Below are 22,422 nucleotides of genomic sequence, written 5' to 3'. Positions count from 1 at the left end.
TGGGGAACACAGAAATGGCAGAGACACTAAATCAGTATTTTGCTTCAGTTTTCACAGTGGAGGACACGAGTACCATCCCAATAGTAACAGGTAATGCAGAGGTTATAGAAAGGGAGGAACTTAGAACAACCATCATCACTAGGGAAAAAGTACTGAGCAAACTATTGGGATTGAAGGCAGACAAGTCCCTAGGGCCTAATGGCCTACATCCTAGGGTCTTAAAGGAAGTGGCAGCAGAGATAGTAGATCCATTGGTTATAATATTTCAAAATTCCTTGGATGCGGGGAAGGTTCCAGTGGATTGGAAAAATGCTAATATAATGCCCTTATTCAAAAAGGGAGGGAGGCAGAAAGTAGGAGACTATAGACCAGTTAGTTTAACATCTGTCATTGGGAAATTGTTACAATCCATTATTAAGGAAGTAATAACAGAACATTTAGAAAGCCAAAACGCAATCCATCAGAGTCAGCATGGTTTTTTGAAGGGTAAATCGTGTTTGACAAATTTGCTAGAATCCTTCGAAGATGTAACAAGTAAGTGGATAATGAGTTAACGGCACAAATCATCGCGAATAAATATGATTTGGTAGCCATTACGGAGACATGGTTACAGGTTGGTCACGACTGGGAGTTAAATATCCAGGGGTACCAGACTATTCGGAAGGACAGACAGGAAGGTAAGGGAGGTGGTGTAGCTCTGATACTCAAGGATGACATCAGGGCGCTGCTGAGAGATGATATAGGTTCTATGGAGAATGAGGTTGAATCCATTTGGGTGGAAATTAGAAACTCTAAGAAGAAAAAGTCATTGATAGGCGTAGTCTATAGGCCACCAAATAATAACATCACATTGGGGCGGGCAATAAACAAAGAAATAACTAATGCCTGTAAAAATGGTACGGCAATTATCATGGGGGATTTTAATCTACATGTAGATTGGTCAAACCAGCTCAGTCAGGGTAGCCTTGAGGAGGAATTCGTTGAGTGTATCCGTGATAGTTTTCTTGAACAGTATGTAATGGAACCGACGAGGGAGCAAGCTATCCTAGATCTAGTACTGTGTAATGAGACAGGAATAATTAATGACCTCATGGTTAGGGATCCTCTTGGAAGGAATGATCACAGTATGGTTGAATTTAGAATACAGATGGAGAGTGTGAAGATAAAATCCAATACCAGGGTCCTGTGCTTGAACAAGGGGGACTCCAATAGAATGAGGGAGGACTTGGCTAAAGTGGACTGGAAACAAAGATTTTACGGTGGGACAGTTGACGAGCAGTGGAGGACTTTCAAAGCAATTTTTCAAAGTGCTCAGCAAAAGTATATTCCAGTGGAAAGGAAGGACTGGAAGAAAAGGGGTAATCTGCCATGGGTGTCTAAGGAAATAAGGGAGGCTATCAAATTGAAAGAGAAGGCATACAAAGTGGCCAAAAGCAGCATGAAACTAGAAGATTGGGAAAACTTTAAAGGTCAGCAGAAAGCTACAAAAAGTAAGATGGAACATGAGAAAAAGCTAGCACAGAATATAAAACGAAAAAGAGTGGCTGAAGTAAACGTTGGTCCTTTAGAGGATGAGAAGGGGAAATTAGTTATGGGATATGATGAAATGGCCGAGGCATGGAACGGTCTTCTCAGTGGAGGACATTAATAACATGCCAGTAATTGACAAAGAGACGAACGTAGGTGAGGACCTGGGAACAATCATTATTACGGAAGAGGTAGTGTTGGGCAAGCTAATGGAGCTAAGGATTGATAAGTCTCCTGGCCCTGATGGAATGCATCCCAGGGTTCTAAAAGAGATGGCGGGAGAAATAGCAGGTGCACTGACGGTAACTTTCCAAAATTCGCTGGACTCTGGGGTAGTCCCAGCAGATTGGAAAACAGCAGATGTGACGCCACTGTTTAAAAAGGGAGGTAGACAAAAGATGGGGAATTATAGACCGATTAGCTTAACCTCTGTAGTGGGGAAGATGCTTGAGTCTATCATCAAGGAAGAAATAGCAGGGCATCTCAATAGAAATTGTCCCGTTGGGCAGACGCAGCATGGGTTCATGAAGGGCAGGTCATGCTTGACAAATCTTTTGGAATTCTATGATGACATTACGAGCAAAGTGGACAATGGGGACCCAGTGGATGTGGTGTACCTAGATTTCCAAAAGGCCTTCGACAAGGTGCCGCACAAGAGGCTGCTGCATAAGATAAGGATGCATGGCGTCAGGGGTAAAGTATTAGCATGGATAGAGGATTGGTTGACGAACAGGAAGCAGAGAGTGGGGATAAATGAGTGCTATTCTGGTTGGCAATCAGTCACTAGTGGTGTGCCTCAGGGATCGGTGTTGGGACCGCAATTATTTACAATTTATATAGATGATTTGGAGTTGGGGACCACGTGTAGGGTGTCAAAGTTTGCAGATGACACTAAGATGAGTGGCAGAGCAAAGTGTGCAGATGACTGTGAAACTTTGCAGAGGAACATAGATACATTGAGTGAGTGGGCAAAGGTCTGGCAGATGGAATACAATGTTAGTAAATGTGAAGTCATTCATTTCGGTAGGAGTAACAGTAAAAAGGATTATTACTTGAATGGTAAAAAGTTGCAGCATGCTGCTATGCAGAGGGACCTAGGTGTCCTTGTGCTTGAATCGCAGAAGGTTGGTCTGCAGGTACAGCAGGTAATTAGGAAGGCAAATGGAATTTTGTCCTTCATTGCTAAAGGGATTGAGTTTAAAAGCAGAGAGGTTATGTTGCAGCTGTATAAGGTACTGGTGAGGCCGCACCTGGAGTACTGTGTGCAGTTTTGGTCTCCTCACTTGAGAAAGGATATACTGGCACTGGAGAGGGTGCAGAGGAGGTTCACTAGGTTGATTCCGGAGTTGAGGGGTTTGGCTTATGAGGAGAGACTGAGTAGATTGGGATTATATTCATTGGAGTTCAGAAGAATGAGGGGGGATCTTATAGAAACATATAAAATCATGAAGGGAATAGATAAGATACAAGTAGAGAGGATGTTTCCACTGGCAGGTGAAGCTAGGACAAGAGGGCATAGCCTCAAGATTAGAGGGAGCAGATTTAGGACTGAATTAAGAAGGAACTTCTTCACCCAGAGGGTTGTTAATCTATGGAATTCCTTGCCCAGTGAAGTAGTTGACGCTTCTTCAGTAAGCGTTTTTAAAGCTAAGGTAGATATCTTTTTGAACAATAAAGGAATTAAGGGATACGGTGGGAGCGCGGGTAAGTGGATCCGAGTCCACGAAAAGATCAGCCATGATCTTATTGAATGGCGGAGCAGGCTCGAGGGGCCGGACGGCCTACTCCTGCTCCTAGTTCTTATGATCTTATGATAATGGGGATCCTGCAGGTGTAGTTTATCTGGACTTCCAGAAGACATTTGATAAGGTGCCGCACAAAAGGTTAATACACAAGGTAAGTTCACATGGGATTAGGGGCAATTTATTAGCTTGGATAGAGGATTGGCTAACCAACAGAAAACAGAGAATCGGGATAAATGGGCCTTTTTTGGTTGGCAGGATGTAACTAGTGGGTTGCCACAGGCTTCAGTCCTCGGGCCCCAACTATTTACAATCTATATTAATGACTTGGATGCAGGGATAGAAGGTACTATAGCCAAATTTGCAGATGATACTAAAATAGGTGGGATAGTAAGTTGCAATAAAGAAATAAGAAACTTACAAATGGATTTGGATAGGTTAGGTGAATGGGCTAAAATTTGGCAGATGGAGTTTAATGTGGATAAGTGTGAGGTTAACCATTTTGGTTGGAAGAATAGAAAGGCAAATTATTATCTAAATGGAGAGAAACTTCAGAGTGCTTCGGTGCAGAGGAATCTGGGTGTCCTCGTGCATGAATCGCAGAAAACTAGCATGCAGGTGCAGCAGGTAATGAGGACGGCAAATGGAATTTTGGCATTTATTGCTAAAGGAATAGAGTATAAAAGTAGGGAAGTGTTGCTGCAACTGTACAAGGCATTGGTGAGACCACACCTGGAGTAATGCGTACAGTTTTGGTCCCCTAACTTGAGGAGGAATGTAGTTGCATTGGAGGCAGTTCAGAGGAGGTTCACTAGATTGATTCCAGAAATGAGGAGTTTGTCTTATGAAGAAAGATTGAGCAGTTTAGGCCTTTACTCTCTCGAGTTTAGAAGAATGAGAGGAGATCTAATTGAGATATATAAGATGATTAAGGGGATTGACTAAGTAGACGTAGAGAGGATGTTTCCTCTCGTGGGGCAATCTAGAACGAGAGGTCATAGTTTTAGGATAAGGAGTAGCAGATTTAAAACAGAGATTAGGAAAAATTACTTCTCTCAAAAGGTCGTGAATCTGTGGAATTCACTACCCCAGAGTGCGGTGGATGCTGGGACATTGAGTAAACTTAAGGAGGGGATTGACAGATTTTTAATTAGTAATGGGTTGAAGGGTTATGGAGAATGGGCAGGAAAGTGGAGTTGAGGCCAAGATGAGATCAGCCATGATCGTATTGAATGGTGGAGCAGGCTCGAGGGGCTGAATTGCCTACTCCTGCTCCTTGTTCTTATGTATGAAGAAAAAAAACTGAAAGGGTTTGAGCCTGAGTTTACTTCTGAGCCATTGAGGATGAAATACAGCTTGTCTTTATCAGATTATTTTATTAAACAATTTTCTTGAGAAACAACATACTCCCTAGTATTGTGTTAATCAGTCAATTTGAAGCTCCTGAACTGTTGCTGTTCAGCATGTTTTCAATTCTCTGCCTTTGCTGTTTTGGTCATCATTTATCAATTTAAAAGCCATCAAAAGGTCAAGTAAAAGGTCAACACTTTTGAAGAAGCACATATGCATAACTCTGTTTTACAGACAGCTATTACCAATTTTGGAAACAGCCAGCATCATCTGTAAGTACTCTTGTCATCTGAGCAAATTATTCCTTTAAGGTCACCGCTTGCTTTTTTCAGCAAGACCCTTGATGGGAAATTTTTAATGAAAAATAATCAAACAATCTGTGGGTTGGCTTTGTTTCTGAATGTGGAGACTCTTTTTTCCCTAAATTGGAAGTTCTGTTGAATATAGATGCCATGCATGTTCACTTTATCAATATCTGTATGTGTACTTAATTACTTTTTATAGCATACAGAATCCAGTCCCTTGGCTCCATACCTTTTACTGTAGGCGCTACAGTGTTTAGAACTTGGAAAGTGGAGCTTACATTCGAACAGGCACCAGCTGCATAATATAGGCCTCCACACTTGTAAGAATAGAGTGGCCCACATGTCTGAAATAAAGAATGTACAATAAGCACATTTAGAGCATCAGTAAAACACTATATAATCATTTTCTTCTCCTTCCTCTCAACGTCTCTACTCCTGTCCTGTAGGTAGTTACTCGTGCTACGGTGAAGTTCACAGGTGTCGGCTGTCCTCCAGTAACTCATCCATTGTGTCCATTCTCAATGTCTGAACATAGACAGTGACAGTAGACTACTTAATCATCACAGCCAAACTGAACTCTACCTGACATTTATACACTTTCCAACAAGAATCACTGGAAAGCAATTGGGAGAGGAAGTCTGGCTATCTTGTCCCCACTTGCATTGTCCAATTAATGACCAGAAAGCACAGACCAGGCACTGAACCTGAACATATGTTCATCTAAAGGTACAAAAGCTTTCCTCCATGGAAAATAATGCATATTTGTAATTGACTACAGAAATATCTTGCATTTACATATAGGTTGAACTAGAAAACTAATAGAACCCTCAGAAAAACTGATACAGCTCCAAAAAATCTGATCGCTAAGAAGCAGCCATCAAATATGACAAATGTAAAAGAGGAGTTGCACTCAGACTGCAGCAGGACATGGGCAGGCCTTAACTCCAGATGTGGATAAATTCTTGAAGATTTTTCTAGTAGAATAAAAGTTAAGTACATAAAAGCCCAGTTTCCAGCAATGGTGAATATATAAATTACTGAAGGAGAATGCCATCCCGAGAGATTTTGATTTTTAACATGCTATTTTGTTAATTTTCTATCATTTGGGGACCTACTAGACTTTCGCTCTAAAAGCCAAAAACAGTTTCTCCTGGAACTGCCAGAAATAGTTTTATGTACGACAACAAAAGTAGTTGGATAGACTTCAACAGATCTTTACAGATAACATTAAATAAACAGGGCTAATGTGTTTCTGGTATAAAAATGGATAAATGACTGTCAAATGGACTTTTATGTTACAAGAACAAATTGGTAATCCAGGGGAGCATATTGGAGATCAGTTCAATTTTAATGACCTGAAAATCCTATAAGGCTCACCGACCTCCATGGCTGAATTCCTGATATGCACTCGAACTGCACGATGATTCAACAACTTGTAATTATATCCCGCCTTTAATGTAGTAAACATCCCATGGAGCTTCACAGAATGTTATAAAACAAAATTTGACTGGGAGCCAGACAAGGAGATTTTAGAGCAAATGCCCAAAAGCTTGGTCAAAGAGGTCGGTTTAAGGAGGATAGAGAGGCAGAGGCAGAGAGATTTAGGAAGGTAATTCCAGAGCTCAGAGCCTAGGCAGCTGAAGGCATAGCCATCAACGGTGGAGTGATTAAAATTGGGGTTGTTCAAGAGACGAAATTTAGAGGAGTGCAGGTATCTTGGAGGGTTGTGGGGCTGGAGAAGAGTACAGAGATAGGGAGGGGCAAGGCCATGGAGGGGTTTGAAAACAAGGATGAGAATTTTTATATCAAGGGGTTACTTAACCCGGAATTAATGCAGGTCAGTGAGCACAGGGGTGATGGGCAAATGGGACTTGGTGCGAGTTTGGACACAGGCAGCAGAGTTTTGGATGACCTCAAGTTACGAAGGATAAAACATGGAAAGCCAATAGTTAAATCTAGAGGTTAGAGCATGGCTACCTGACTCGAACCCGACGACATGTGTTGGGTTAGGGTCGGGTCGGATCGCTCTTCTGGGTCTGGCATTCGGGCTTGGGTCAGGTGGGGCCGGGTCGGACACACTCTAACACTCTAACAGCCTTGCGTTACAATTGTGTTAGTGAAACACTGGAAACTGCAAATCTTTTGAAGTGTGCTTCCTACTCTTGGTATTTCAACTTACTGTGTACTAATCAATAAACGGTTCTTGCATACGTTGCAGCAGAACTCAGCCCCAGGCTCATAATTCTCCGGTTAGCCCTTTCTTGCCCTTTCCTGATTCTAGGGGTGTTGAAGTTCTTTGCCGTCTTAATCTTAATGAAATATTTACAATGTAATCAGTTGCTGCACTGTTATGTAATAAGATGTTTTTAATGAGTTCGATTTTACATTTAAACTTTTTGTGTTTTGGTTTATCTCTTGGTTTTCCTTCGCACTTTGCATTCTTGATGACAAAAGCAGTTTAACAGCTTCAATCTGCGTTAATAGGAATTTGGCTCTTTTCTTTAATTGCACAGTTTTCAAATGAACTGACTACATCCCGTTAGGAGTTGGCAAGATTTCTCAGGTCGGATGTGGTTCTGTCGGCCTCGGGTCGGGTTTCATTTGCAGACCTGAGCAAACCTTACTGGAGGTAACAAAGACAACAGATGACCTGAGGCAAGGGTATTGTTGTGCAGTATTATCGGGGTGGAAATCGGCAGTCTTAGTGATAGTGTGGATATACAGTTGGAAGTACATCTCAGGGTCAAATATAACACCAAGGTTGAGAACAGTCTAGTTCACCCTGAGAGAGTTGCCAGAGTGAGGAATGTAGTTAGTGGCTAGGGAACAGAGTTTATGGCAGGGACCGAAGGCAATGGCTTCGGCCTTCCCAACATTTAGCTGGAGGAAATCAATGCTCATACAATACTGGACGCCAGACAAGCAATCTGACAACTTAGAGACTGTGGAGGCGTCGAGAGAGCTGGTGTTGAGGTAGAGCTGGGTGTCGTCAGCGTACATGTGCAAACTGATGCTGTGTTTTTGGATGATGTCGCTGAGGGGCAACATGTAGATGAGAAATAGGAGGAGGCCAAGGGTAGATCCTTGGGAGACACCAGGGGTAACGGTGTGGGAGCGGGGAGAGAAACCATTGCCTCTGGCTGCAATTAGATAGATAAGAATTGAACCAGGTGAGAGCTGTCCCCCCAGCTGGACATAGGTGGAGAGGCGTTGAAGGAGGATGGTGTAGCTAACCATGACAAAGGCTGCAGACAGGTCGAGAAGGACAAGGATGAATACTTACAGTCACATCGGATGTCATTTGTGACTTTGGTAAGAGCCATTTCGCCACTGGTACAGAGGCAGAAAGCTGATTGGAGGGATTCAAACAGGGAGTTCCAGGAAAGATGGGCATGGATATGGGAAGCAGCAACATGCTCAAGGACTTTGGAGAGGAAAGGGAGATTGGAGATGGAACCGCAAGGGCAGTGGGGTGTTGTTTTTTTGAGTAGAGGGGTGATGAAGGAAGATTTGAAGGAGAGCGGGGTGGTACCTGAACAGAGAGAAATATTACGAATATCATCTAAGATGGGGACCAGGAGGGGAGATTGGGTGATGAGCGTTTAGCTGGAATAGGATCGACGGAGCAGGAGGTGGGTCTTATGGTCAAGATGAGCTCAGAGAGTGCACGAGGGGAAATAGGAGAGAAACTAGAGAAAGATACGAGTTCAGGGCAAGGGCAGGGGGGAGCATGAGATAAATTTTAGGCCAATAGACCAGGGGAAGGGAGGGAAGTGGCAGCGGCAGCTGATCGGATGCTCCAATCTTAGTGACAAAGCTACAACACTGGCATCTACCCGGAATGTGGAAAATTGCCTAGGTACGTCCTGTCCACAAAATGCAGGACAAGTCCAAATTGGCCAATTACCAGCCCAGTCTACTCTCAATCATCAGTAAAGTGATGGAAGGTGTCATCGACAGTGCTATCAAGTGGCACTTGCTTAGCAATAACCTGCTCACTGACCCTCAGTTTAGGTTCCACCAGGGCCACTCAGCTCCAAACCTCATTACAGCCATGGTTCAAACAAGGACAAAAGAGCTGAACTCAAGAGGTGAGGTGCAAGTGATTTCGCTTGACATCAAGGCAGCATTTGACTGAATATGGCATCAAGAAGCTCGAGCAAAACTGGAGACAATGGGAATCAGGGGGAAAACTCTCCGCTGGTTGGAATCGTACCTAGCACAAAGGAAGATGGTTATGGTTGTTGGAGGTCAATCATCTCAGCTCCAGGACATCACTGTAGGATTTCCTCAGGATTGTGTCCTAGGACCAACCATCTTCAGCAGCTTCATCGGGGACCTTACTTCCATCACAAGGTCAGAAGTGGGGATGTTCACTGATGATTGCACAATGTTCAGCACCAATCGCGACTCCTCAGATACTGAACTAGTCTGTGTCCACATGCAGCAAGACCTGGACAATATCCAGGCTTGGGCTGATAAGTAGCAAGTAACATTCGCACCACACAAGTGCCAGGCAATGACCATCTCCAACAAGAGAGAATCTAGCCATCTCCGCTTGACATTCAATGGCATTACGCTCACTGAATCCCCCACTATCAACATCCTGAGAGTTACCATTGACCAGAAACTGAACTGGAGTAGCCATATAAATACCGTGGCTACAAGAGCAGCTCAGAGGATAGGAATCCTGTGGCGAGGAACGCACCTCCTGACTCCCCAAAGCCTGTCCACCATCTGCAAGGCACAAGTTAGGAGTGTGATGGAATACTCCCCACTTGCCTGGATGGGTGCAGCTGCAACAACACTCAAGAAGCTCGACACCATCCAGGACAAAGCAGCCCACTTGATTGGCACCCCATCTACAAACATTCACTCCCTCCACCACCTACGCACAGTGGCAGCAGTATGCACCATCTACAAGAGGCACTACAGCAACGCACCAAGGCTCCTTAGACAGCACATTCCAAACCCACGACCTCTACCACCTAGAAGGACGACGGCAGCAGATATATGGGAATACCACTACCTGCAAGTTCCCCACCAAGCCACACACAATCCTGTCTTGGAACTATATTGCCATTCCTTCACTGTTGCTGGGTCAAAATCCTGGAACTCCCTTCCTAACAGCATTGTGGGTGTACCTACCCCACATGGACTGCAGCAGTTCAAGAAGGCAGCTCACCACCACCTTCTCAAGGGTAATTAGGGATGGGAAATAAATGCAGGCTTAACCAGCAATGCCCACATCCCAGGAACGAATAAAACAAAAAGTCCATGAGCTCTTCACACCTCTTGTTGGGGATGAGGGTGGAGAAGACAGGGAGATAGCTTGCAGTAGAGAAAAGAAGCTGGGGAATCCAGGATGATCCTGGAATGGTGAGCAGTTTTTGCAGATGAGAGCAGGACCGGATAGTGCTGATCCTTGCAGCACTTCACAATTTATTGCCTACCAACTTGAAGATGCCACGCTTATACCCACTCGTTGCTTCCTGTCTGTTAACCAATCATCTATCCATGCGAATATATTACCACCATGAGCCCTTATTTTGACAATTAACCTTTTGTTTGGCACCTTATCGAATGTCTTTTGGCAATCCAGGTATATTATATCTACTGGTTCTCCTTTATCTATCCTACCAGTTACATCCTCAAAAACTCCAATAATTTGCCAAACGGGATTTCCCTTTATGAAAACCATGTTGACTTGTTCCAACCATACTGTGCTTTTCTAAGTGCATTGTTAAGACTTCCTTAATAATAGATTCCAGCATTTTCCCAATGACTGATGCAAGGCTAACTGGCCTGTAGTTTCCTGTTTTCTCTCTCCTTCCTTTCTTAAAAAGCGATGGAATATTTGCCAACTTCCAATCTGATGGGACCATTCCCAAATCTAAGAAATCTTGGAAAATCATAGCTAGCACATCCACTATATCTGCAGCTATCTCTGTTAGAACCCTAGGGTGTAGGCTATCAGGTCCTGGAGATTTGTCAGATTTTAGTCCCTTATGTTTCTCCAATACTTTTTCTCTGCTGTTAAGAATTTCTTTAATTTCCTCACTCTTTTTAGCCCCTAGGTTACTATCTATTTCTGTTATGGAACTTGTGTCTTCTACTGCGAAGACACAATCTGTTCAATGCCTCTGCCATTTCCTCATTCCCCACAATAATTTCTCCTGTCTCTTCTTCCAAGGAACCTTCTTTTGGGCCTCCTTATCTCGAGAGACAATGGATACGCGCCTGGAGGTGGTCAGTGGTTTGTGAAGCAGCGGCTGGAATGGCTATAAAGGCCAATTCTAGAGTGACAGGCTCTTCTACCGGTGCTGCAGAGAAATGTGTTTGTCGAGGCTGTTGCACAGTTGGCTCTCCCCTTGCGCCTCTGTCTTTTTTCCTGCCAACTACTAAGTCTCTTCGACTCGCCACAATTTAGCCCTGTCTTTATGGCTGCCCGCCAGCTCTGGCGAACGCTGGCAACTGACTCCCACGATTTGTGATCAATGTCAGGATTTCATGTCGCGTTTGCAGACGTCTTTATAGTGGAGACATGGACGGCCGGTGGGTCTGATACCAGTGGCGAGCTCGCTGTACAATGTATCTTTGGGGATCCTGCCATCTTCCATGCGGCTCACATGGCCAAGCCATCTCAAGCGGCGCTGACTCAGTAGTGTGTACAAGCTGGGGATGTTGGCCGCCTCGAGGACTTCTGTGTTGGAGATACGGTCCTGCCACCTGATGCCAAGTATTCTCCGGAGGCAGCGAAGATGGAATGAATTGAGACGTCGCTCTTGGCTGGCATACGTTGTCCAGGCCTCGCTGCCATAGAGCAAGGTACTGAGGACACAGGCCTGATACACTCAGACTTTTGTGTTCCGTGTCAGTGCGCCATTTTCCCACACTCTCTTGGCCAGTCTGGACATAGCAGTGGAAGCCTTACCCATGCGCTTGTTGATTTCTGCATCTAGAGACAGGTTACTGGTGATAGTTGAGCCTAGGTAGGTGAACTCTTGAACCACTTCCAGAGCGTGGTCGCCAATATTGATGGATGGAGCATTTCTGACGTCCTGCCCCATGATGTTCGTTTTCTTGAGGCTGATGGTTAGGCCAAATTCATTGCAGGCAGCCGCAAACTCGTCGATGAGACTCTGCAGGCACTCTTCAGTGTGAGATGTTAAAGCAGCATCGTCAGCAAAGAGGAGTTCCCTGATGAGGACTTTCCGTACTTTAGACTTCGCTCTTAGACGGGCAAGGTTGAACAACCTGCCACCTGATCTTGTGTGGAGGAAAATTCCTTCTTCAGAGGACTTGAACGCATGTGAAAGCAGCAGGGAGAAGAAAATCCCAAAAAGTGTGGGTGCGAGAACACAGTCCTGTTTCACGTCACACAGGATAGGAAAGGGCTCTGATGAGGAGCCACCATGTTGAATTGTGCCTTTCATATTGTCGTGGAATGAGGTGATGATACTTAGTAGCTTTGGTGGGCATCCAATCTTTTCTAGTAGTCTGAAGAGACCACGTCTACTGACGAGGTCAAAGGCTTTGGTGAGATCAATGAAAGCAATGTAGAGTGGCATCTGTTGTTCACGGCATTTCTCCTGTATCTGACGAAGGGAGAACAGCAAGTCAACGGTCGATCTCTCTGCACGAAAGCGACACTGTGCCTCAGGGTAGACGCGCTCGGCCAGCTTCTGGAGCCTGTTCAGAGCGACTCGAGCAAAGACCAATGTTTACTTTAGCTACTCACTTCCTTTTGATATACCTATAAAAGCTCTTACAATCTGTTTTTATGTTACTGGCTAGTTTACTATCATATTCTATTTTTTCCTTTTTTGTTTAAATCAACTTTTTGGTGGCCCTTTGCTGATTTCTAAAACTTTCCCAACCCTCAGACTTGCTACTATTTTTTGCAACATCACAGAATCACAGAATCGTTACAGTGCAGAAGGAGGCTGCACCAGCTCTCCGAATGAGCAATTGACCGAATGCCATTCCCCCACCTTCTTCCCGTAACCCTGCACATTCTTCCTTTTCAGATAACAGTCTAACTCCCTTTTGAATGCCTCGATTGAATCTGCCTCCACAACATTCTCAGGTAGCACATTCCAGATCCTAACCACTTGCTGCATGAAAATGGTTTTTCTCATGTCGCTTTTGCTTTGTAAGCCTTTTCTTTTAATCTGATACTATCCTTAACTTCCTGAGTGAGCCATAGATGGGTCTTTCAGGCTGAGTGTTTGTTTTTCAAAGGAATGTATTTTGTTGAACATTTTGAATTGTTTCTTTAAAGGTTTTCCACTGTTCATTTACTGCCATACTTTTTAGTCTATTTACCTTAGCCAGTTCTCCCCTCATGCCTACATAATTGGCTTTAAGTTTAAAATTCTTGTTTGTGATTGGAGCATGTCACTTTCAAATTTAACATGGAATTATGATCATTGTTTCCCAGTAGACCTTTTACTATGAGCCTAGTTGGCTCCACAATGTATTGCTACAAGAAACTGTCCCAAAAACATTGTACAAACTCATCTTCTCGACCACTCCTGCCAATTTCATTGTCCCAGTCTATATGAAGATTAAAGTCCCCCTCTACTATTACATTGCCTTTGTTGCAAGCTGCAATAATTTTTTGTTTAATACTCTGTCCAATGGTATAACTACTGTTAGGGGGCCTATAAACTACTCCCACCAGTGTTTTCTGATTCATACTATTCCTTTTTCCACCCATACTGTTTCTACCTCATGATCTTCTGAGGCCAGATCCTTTCTCATTAATGCCCTTATGTCATCCTTTACCATTAGTGCTACCCCTCCTCCTTTGCTATTCTGTCCAGCTTTCTGAAATAGTGTGCACCCTGGAATATTTATTTCCCAACCTTGATCACCAAGTAATCGTGTCTCTGTGATGGCGATCTAAATCATGTACCTCTATTTGTGCCACTAGTTCACCTATCTTATTGCAGATGCTTCACACAGATATAGAACCTTTAATTTAATTTATTTCTTCTATACCCTTCAATGACCTTATTTGCTGATGTACAATTTCTGTTAAACTATCTGTCCCTTCCTGTCCCATTCTGCTTGTCTTTAAATATCTCGGCAAAAATTTTTTTTCTGGTATTTGGGCAAGTGGTAGAGAACATGAATTTTAAATGAGAGGTGAGAATGGTGGATCAAGGTGAGATGCAAGGAGAAGAAAGTACCAGAAGAGTAAGGGTACGGACCAAGGTGTGATTGGCGATCACAGTCATGCTGTCATCGCGGCAGTCTTGTTGGGGCGAGAGGTGAAAGCTATAGTTAGGCAGGGAGGCTTCATTTCGGGGATTGTTTCATCACCCCTCAGCCAGATTTCCATCAAAGTCATGATGTTGATGCAATCATCCACAATGAGCTCATTGGTGGCAAGGACCTTGCTCATAAGTGAACAGACATTCTGGAGAGAGATGTAGAGAGGGATGCCGAGAGCTGATCTACTGGTGGAGTCCACAGGGTCAGCACTGGTTGGAATGAGTTGGATGAGGAAGGGATTATCCCCCAGCAGGAACATTGGGTGGGAAGGACGGTGAAAGAGCAAGATGGGGCAGTTGAAGTCGCTGCTCATGTGGAAGGCCCTTCAGAGGATGCCAAGGCAGGTACAGAGAGAACCTGTAGGCTTATCCTAGAGGGAGCCAAGCAGGGATGGTAGCAGGAGAGTAGAAAGGTCAAGGAATACTTAAGGATTGAGGTAGAGATTTGGGAAGACAGCGTACTGGAGAGGGGAGAACTGAAATGAAAGGAGGCATAACAACAGGAGAGATGGGTCCAGGAAGGGTAAAGAGAAAAGTAAAAACAAAGGAGAAAAAATGGGAATAGAAGCGATGGGCTCAGGTCTGGAGTGGCAACCAAAATGAGCATGCAAATAAATATAGGGGAAACTCACGTTACGTAGGCTTTGTTACGAAGCAATTATTAGGATACATATATCCTGGTAGTAAATGGGAAATAGATAGGAGACAATAGGAAGGAGTCAAGACTGGGTACAAGTTCATAAGATTTACCCAAAAGTGCAGAAGAGCCTTTGTTGTTGTTTACTTATCTGAGTGCATATCAGATCAAAAGCAACCATTTTGTTCAAATTATAGCTTTTTACATGAAACAATTGTGGGAAGTCCAGGAACAATAGCTGCTGTCTTACATTTTTATCATGGATGTTTATTGAATGCTTTTTTAAGAGTTACATAATTTGCCATGACAACACTTTCATCAACCACTTCCACCTTGTTTCCAGAACCTGTTGTTATGGTGAGTACAGAGTTCACCTCTTCTTTTGGACAGAAAGAAATAAAAACTGAACTTTGACCTACTTGTATCTCTCCATGCATTCAATAAAATTAAAAATAATTCTGATTTGGTAGTGCCTTAATTAAATTTAGCAAATAACTTAAGTTTCTTACCAGAAAGCCTGCTTTAGGAATTGGTGTCAATGACATTCCTAGGGTCATATTTTCCTTTACTTCAGTAATATTAGGAATTGTTAAAAACTCTGTAAAAGGTAACAAATGACATAGTATGAGTATGAAATATAAAAGTACATTTTGCAATCTTATTGAGTTCGAGAAGAGGTTTTGTAGTCTAGTTATATAGAGTCTTCTATAGGATTCATTCAAACATTCAAAGAGCGCCTGGATGAACTCAACAATTGTTTATCCCTGTCTGGCGCAAAAGTAAAACGGGAAAGGTAGCCAAACCATGGCTTACAAGGGAAATTAGAGATAGCAACAGATCCAAGGAAGAGGCATACCAATTTGCCAGAAAAAACAACAGACCTGAGGATTGGGAGCAGTTTAGAATTCAGCAAAGGAGGACCAAGGGATTGATTAAGAAGGGGAAAATAGAGTACGACAGTAAGCTTGCGGGGAACGTAAAAACTGACGGTAAAAGTTTCTATAGGGATGTGAAGAGAAAAAGATTGGTGAAGACAAATGTAGGACCCTTACAGTCAGAAACAGGGGAATTTATTGTGGGGAACAAAAAAATGGCAGACCAACTAAATGCATGCTTTGGTTCTGTCTTTACAAAGGAGGACACAAATATCATACCAGAAATGTTGGGGAACACAGGGTTTAGTGAGAGGGAGGAACTGAAGGAAATCAGTATTAGTAGAGAAATGGTGTTGGGGAAATTGATGGGACTGAAATCCGATAAATCCCCAGGGTCTGATAATCTACATCCCAGAGTACTTAAGGAAGTGGCCCTAGAAATAGTGGATGCATTGGTGGTCATCTTCCAAGATTCTATAGACTCTGGAACAGTTCCTACAGATTGGAGGGTAGCTAATGTAATCCCACTATTTAAAAAGGGAGGTAGACAGAAAACAGGGAATTATAGACCAGTCAGCCTGACATCGGTAGTGGGGAAAATTCTAGAGTCCATTATTAAAGATTTTATAGCAGAGCACCTGGAGAACAGTGGTAGAATCGGGCAGAGTCAGCATTGATTTACGAAAGGGAAATCATGCTTGACAAACCTACTAGAATCCTTCGAGGATGTAACTAGTAGAGTTCATGAGAGACAACCAGTGGATGTGGTTTATTTGAACCTTCAGAAGGCTTTCGACCAAATCCCACGTAAGAGATTAGCTTGTAAAATTAAAGGGCATGGGATTGGGGGTAGTGTATCGCGATAGATAGAAAATTGGTTGGCAGACAGGAAACAAAGGGTAGGAATAAACGGGTCTTTTTCTGAATGGCAGGCAGTGACTAGTATGGTACCGCAGCGATCAATGCAAGGACCGCAGCTATTCACAACATATATTAATGATTTAGATGAGGGAACTAAATGTAATATTCCCAAATTTGCAGATGAGACAAAACTGGGTGGGAGGGTGAGTTGTGAGGAGGATGCAGAGAGGCTTCAGGGTAATTTGGACAAGTTGAGTGAGTGGGCTAATGCAAGGCAGATGCAGTATAATGTGGATAAATGTGAGATTATCACTTTGGTAGCAAAAACAGGAAGGCAGATTATTATTTGAACGGCTATAAACTGAGAGGGGGGAATATGCAACGAGACCTGGGTGTTCTCGTACACCAGCGGCTGAAGGTAATCATGCAGGTGCTTACTGCAGAGGGAGTGCAGCAAAGGTTTTTTTTATTCTTTCATGGGATGTGGGCGTCGCTGGCCAGGCCAGCATTTATTGCCCATCCCGAATTACCCTTGAGAAGGTGGTGGTGAGCTGCCTTCTTGAACCGCTGCAGTCCATGTGGGGTAGGTACACCAACAGTGCTGTTAGGAAGGGAGTTCCAGGATTTTGACCCAGCGACAGTGAAGGAACGCCGATACAGTTCCAAGTCAGGATGGTGTGTGATTTGGAGGGGAACTTGCAGGTGGTGGTGTTCCCATGTACGTGCTGCCTTTGTCCTTCTGGTTGGTAGAGGTCGTGGGTTTGGAAGGTGCTGTCTAAGGAGCCTTGGTGCATTGCTGCAGTGCATCTTGTAGATGGTACACACTGCTGCCACTGTGCGTCAGTGGTGGAGGGAGTGAATGTTTGTAGATGGGGTGCCAATCAAGTGGGCTGCTTTGTCCTGGATGTTGTCGAGCTTCTTGAGTGTTGTTGGAGCTGCACCCATCCAGGAAAGTGGAGAGTATTCCATCACCCTCCTGACCTGTGCCTTGTAGATGGTGGACAGGCTTTGGGGAGTCAGGAGGTGAGTTACTCGTCTCAGGATTCCTAGTCTCTGACCTGCTCTTGTAGCCACGGTATTTATATGGCTACTCCAGTTCAGTTTCTGGTCAATGGTAGCCCCTAGGATGTTGATAGTGGGGGATTCAGTGATGGTAATGCCGTCGAATGTCAAGGGGAGATGGTTAGATTCTCTCTTGTTGGAGATGGTCATTGACTGGCACTTGTGTGGCGCGAATGTTACTTGACACTTATCAGCCCAAGCCTGGATATTGTCCATTTCTACATGGACTGCTTCAGTATCTGAAGAGTCACGAATGGTGCTGAACATTGTGCAATCATCAGCGAACGTCCCCACTTCTGACCTTATGATTGAAGGAAGGTCATTGATGAAGCAGCTGAAGAAGGTTGGGCCTAGGACACCACCCTGAGGAACTCCTGCAGTGATGTCCTGGTGCTCAGATGACCGACCTCTAAAAAACACAGCCATCTTCCTTTGCGCTAGGTCTGACTCCAGCCAGCGGAGGGTTTTCCCCCTGATTCCCACTGACCTCAGTTTTGCTAGGGCAAATGCTGCCTTGATGTAAAGCGCAGTCACTTTCACCTCACCTCTTAAGTTCAGCTCTTTTGTCTATGTTTGAACCAAGGCTGTAATGAGGTCAGGAGCTGAGTGGCCCTGGTGGAACCCAAACTGAGCATCACTGAACAGGTTGTTGCTGAGCAAATGCCGCTTGATGGCACTATTGATGACACCTTCCATCACTTGACTGATGATTGAGAGCAGGCTAATGGGGCGGTAGTTGGCCGGGTTGGATTTGTCCTGCTTTTTGTGTACAGGGCATATCTGGGCAATTTTCCACATTGCAGAGTAGATGCCAGTGTTGTAGCTGTACTGGAACAGCTTGGCTAGGGGCATGGCAAGTTCTGGAGCACAGGTCTTCAGTACTATTGCCGGAATATTGTCAGGGCCCATAGCTTTTGCAGTATCCAGTGCCTTCAGTCGTTTCTTAATATCACGTGGAGTGAATCGAATTGGCTGAAGTCTGGCATCTGTGATGCTGGGGACTTCAGAAGGAGGCCGAGGTGGATCATCAACTCAGCACTTCAGGCTGAAGATTGTTAACAAAGAACAAAGAATAGGACAGCACAGGAACAGGCCATTCGGCTCTCCAAGCCTACGCCGATCTTGATGCCTGCCTAAACTAAAACCTGCTGCACTTCCGGGGTCCGTATCCCTCTATTCCCATCCTATTCATGTATTTGTCAAGATGCCTCTTAAACGTCTCTATGGTACCTGCTTCCACCACCTCCCCCGGCAGCAAGTTCCAGGCACTCACCACCCTCTGTGTAAAGAACTTGCCTCGCACATCCCCTCTAAACTTTGCCCCTCTCACCTTAAACCTATGTCCCCGAGTAACTGACTCTTCCACCCTGGGAAAAAGCTTCTGACTAGCCACTCTGTCCATGCCGCTTATAACTTTGTAAACCTCTATCATGTCACCCCTCCACCTCCATCGTTCCAGTGAAAACAATCCAAGTTTATCCAACCTCTCCTCACAGCTAATGCCCACCAGACCAGGCAACATCCTGGTAAACCTCTTCTGTACCCTCTCCAAAGCCTCCACGTCCTTCTGGTAGTGTGGCGACCAGAGTTGCATGCAATACTCTAAGTGTGGCCTTACTAAAGTTCTGTACAGCTGCAGCATGACGTGCCTATTTTTATACTCTATACTCTATTGCAAATGCTTCAGCCTTATCTTTCGCACTGATGTGCTGGGCTCCCCCACCATTGAGGATGGGGATATTTGTGGAGCCACCTCCTACAGTTAGTTGTTTAATTGTCCACCAGCATTCACGGCTGGATGTGGCTGGACTGCAGAGCTTAGATCTGATCCGTTGGTTATGGGATCGCTTAGCTCTGTCTATCGCATGCTGCTTACGCAGTTTGGCATGCAAGTAGTCCTGGGTTGTAGCTTCACCAGGTTGACACCTCATTTTGAGGTATGCCTGGTGCTGCTCCTGGCATGCCCTTCTGCACTCTTCATTGAACCAGGGTTGGCCTCCTGGCTTGATGGTAATGGTCGAGTGGGGGATATGCCGGGCCATGAGGTTACAGATTGTGGTTGAGTACAATTCTGCTGCTGCTGATGGCCCACAGCGCCTCATGGATGCCCAGTTTTGCATTGCTAGATCTGTTCGAAATCTATCCCATTCAGCACATTAATAGTGCCACACAACACGACGGACGGTATCCTCAATCTGAAGGCGGGACTTCGTCTCCACAAGGACTGTGCGGTGGTCACTCCTACCAATACTGTCATGGACAGACGCATCTGTGGCAGGCAGATTGGTGAGGACGAGGTCGAGTATGTTCTTCCCTCGTGTTGGTTCCCGCACCACCTGCCGCTGACCCAGTCTAGCAGCCATGTCCTTTCGGACTCGGCCAGCTCGGTCAGTAGTGGTGCTACCGAGCCACTCTTGGTGATGGACATTGAAGTCCCCCACCCAGAGTACATTTTGTGCCCTTGTCACCCTCATGTGCTTCCTCCAAGTGGTGTTCAACATGGAGGAGTACTGAGTCATCAGCTGAGGGAGGGCGGTAGGTGGTAATCAGTAGGAGGTTACCTTGCCCACGTTTGACCTGATGCAATAAGACTTCATGGGGTCCGGAGTCAATGTTGAGGACTCCCAGGGCACCTCCCTCCCTACTGTATACCACTGTGCCGCCACCTCTGCTGGGTCTGTCCTGCCGGTGGGACAGGACATACCCGGGGATGGTGATGGCAGTGTCTGGGACATTGTCTGTAAGGTATGATTCCATGAGTATGACTATGTCAGGCTGTTGCTTGACTAGTCTGTGGGACAGCTCTGCCAACTTTGGCACAAGCCCCCAGATGTTAGTAAGGAGGACTTTGCAGGGTCGACAGGGCTGGGTTTGCCGTTGTCGTTTCCGGTGCCTCGGTCGATGCCGGGTGGTCCGTCCGGTTTCATTCCTTTTTCTAGACTTTGTAGTGGTTCGGTACAACTGAGTGGCTTTCTAGGCCATTTCAGAGGGCATGTAAGAGTTAACCACATTACTGTGGGTCTGGAGTCACATGTAGGCCAGACCAGGTAAGGACAGCAGATTTCCTTCCCTAAAGGACATTAGTGAACCAGATGGGTTTTTACAACAATCGACAATGGTTTCATGGCCATCATTAGAATAGTTTTAATTCCAGATTTATTAATTGAATTCAAATTCCACCTTCTGCTGTGGTGGGATTCGAACCCATGTCCCCAGAGGAATACCCTAGGTCTCTGGGTTACTAGTCCAGTGATAATACCACTACGCCACCGCCTACCAGACTGATTCCTGGGATGGCGGGACTGACGTCTGAGGAGAGATTGAGTCGGTTAGGATTATATTCGCTGGAGTTCAGAAAAGTGAGCGGGGATCTCATAGAAACCTATTAAATTCTAACAGGACTTAACAGGGTAGATGCAGGAAGGATGTTCCTGATGGTGGGGAAGTCCAGAACCAGGGGTCATAGTCTAAGGATACGGGGTAAACATTTTAGGACTGAGATGAGGAGAAATTAGGAGGAGAGGAGAGTGGTGAGCCTGTGGAATTCGCTACCACAGAAAGCAGTTGAGGCCAAAACATTGTATGTTTTCAAGAAGGAGTTAGATATAGCTCTTGGGTCAAAAGGGATCAAAGGGTATGGGGCGACAATGGGACCAGGTTACTGAGTTGGATGATCAGCTATGATCATAATGAATAGCGGAGCAGGCTCGAAGGCCCGAATGGCCTACTCCTGCTCCTATTTTCTATGTTTCTATGTTTTTTTTAATACATTTTGACTCTCTAGTACACAAGGGAGCTAATGGAAGACATTATCAAACCAGAATTAAAACTAAAGGAAGTCTAGAGTAAGTTACACCACACCAGCCATCACCGCCATACCCCATTTTCTCTCATGTTCTATGATGCAGAATTAGCATGCATTATGTTGAATTACAGCTCTACAGCCGTCAGCCACCCTCCAGTACCTCGTCCGAGTGACCATTCTTTTTGTCTGCCTTTACATTTTGAACATTGACCAAAGGTTTTGAATCCAACTGAGTGCCTTGAACTCTCTCTCTCACTCATTCTCTGTATACATATGCAAAAGTAGTGTGGTTCTGGTGTAGGAGAATAGATTATGAGGAGTAAACCAAATACACAAACATTACACCCATACTAAAGTACATGCCAAATTCTGCTAGTATTGGCTTTTGACAGAAGATGCATTATGCAAACAAATTCAAAATGAGGGCAAAAGCAGCTGTCCCAGTCATTCCACCACTTCTCCCAGAATTGGGCTTGAAGGGCCAAATGGCGTACTCCAGCTCCTATTTGTGATATTCTTAATTGCTATCGACTTAAGCATGTAGGAAGGAAAGGTAAGTTCCCTGCCTCAGGGTCAGACCAGGAGGTGATTGAGTTCACAGGGTTTGGATATCCCCAATCTTTGTTTAAAGCATCAGCTTTGACTGAAGCTATTCGAAAAATCTTTTCACAGCTTTGCAGCTGAGAAGAGAAACTGCCTTTCAGCAGTTTTCAGAACAGAAATCTTTTGTTTTCCCAAACTCCCTGAAGTGGAACCTTTATCATGGGCATTCCTACATATGTCCTAATAATGAAGGGAGAATAGGATGTGAAGTCCCTACAAGGGGTTAAAGTCATAAATCACTTCAAGAAGGGGTTGGAAATGACAGAGGTACACAGGATAAAGCTATACCAAAGATGATCAGTTAGAATGTACTCTTCCACCAGAGTTTACAGATCATGCTGCTCTATTAATAATATCTCGAATGAGCTTTGATT

The 22,422-nt window shown here is 44.6% G+C and overlaps 1 protein-coding gene across 1 annotated transcript in view; it reads right to left on the bottom strand.

The window, feature by feature from the left end:
* itga1 (integrin, alpha 1) overlaps window positions 1-22,422 on the bottom strand; it is a 292,234-nt gene that overhangs the window by 208,381 nt on the left and 61,431 nt on the right. The window contains exons 4-5 of the mRNA XM_068032751.1: window positions 15,352-15,440; window positions 5,154-5,268 (exon numbers count right to left, since the gene is read on the bottom strand). Of these exons, the coding sequence (XP_067888852.1) occupies window positions 5,154-5,268; window positions 15,352-15,440 (204 nt within the window). The remainder of the gene's footprint in view (window positions 1-5,153; window positions 5,269-15,351; window positions 15,441-22,422) is intronic.

The sequence above is a fragment of the Heterodontus francisci genome, chromosome 1 (genome assembly GCF_036365525.1).
Source record: "Heterodontus francisci isolate sHetFra1 chromosome 1, sHetFra1.hap1, whole genome shotgun sequence".
Lineage (NCBI taxonomy): Eukaryota > Metazoa > Chordata > Chondrichthyes > Heterodontiformes > Heterodontidae > Heterodontus > Heterodontus francisci.
The sequence above is the reverse complement of the archived record's forward strand: the minus strand, read 5'-3'. Positions and strand labels throughout refer to the sequence as shown.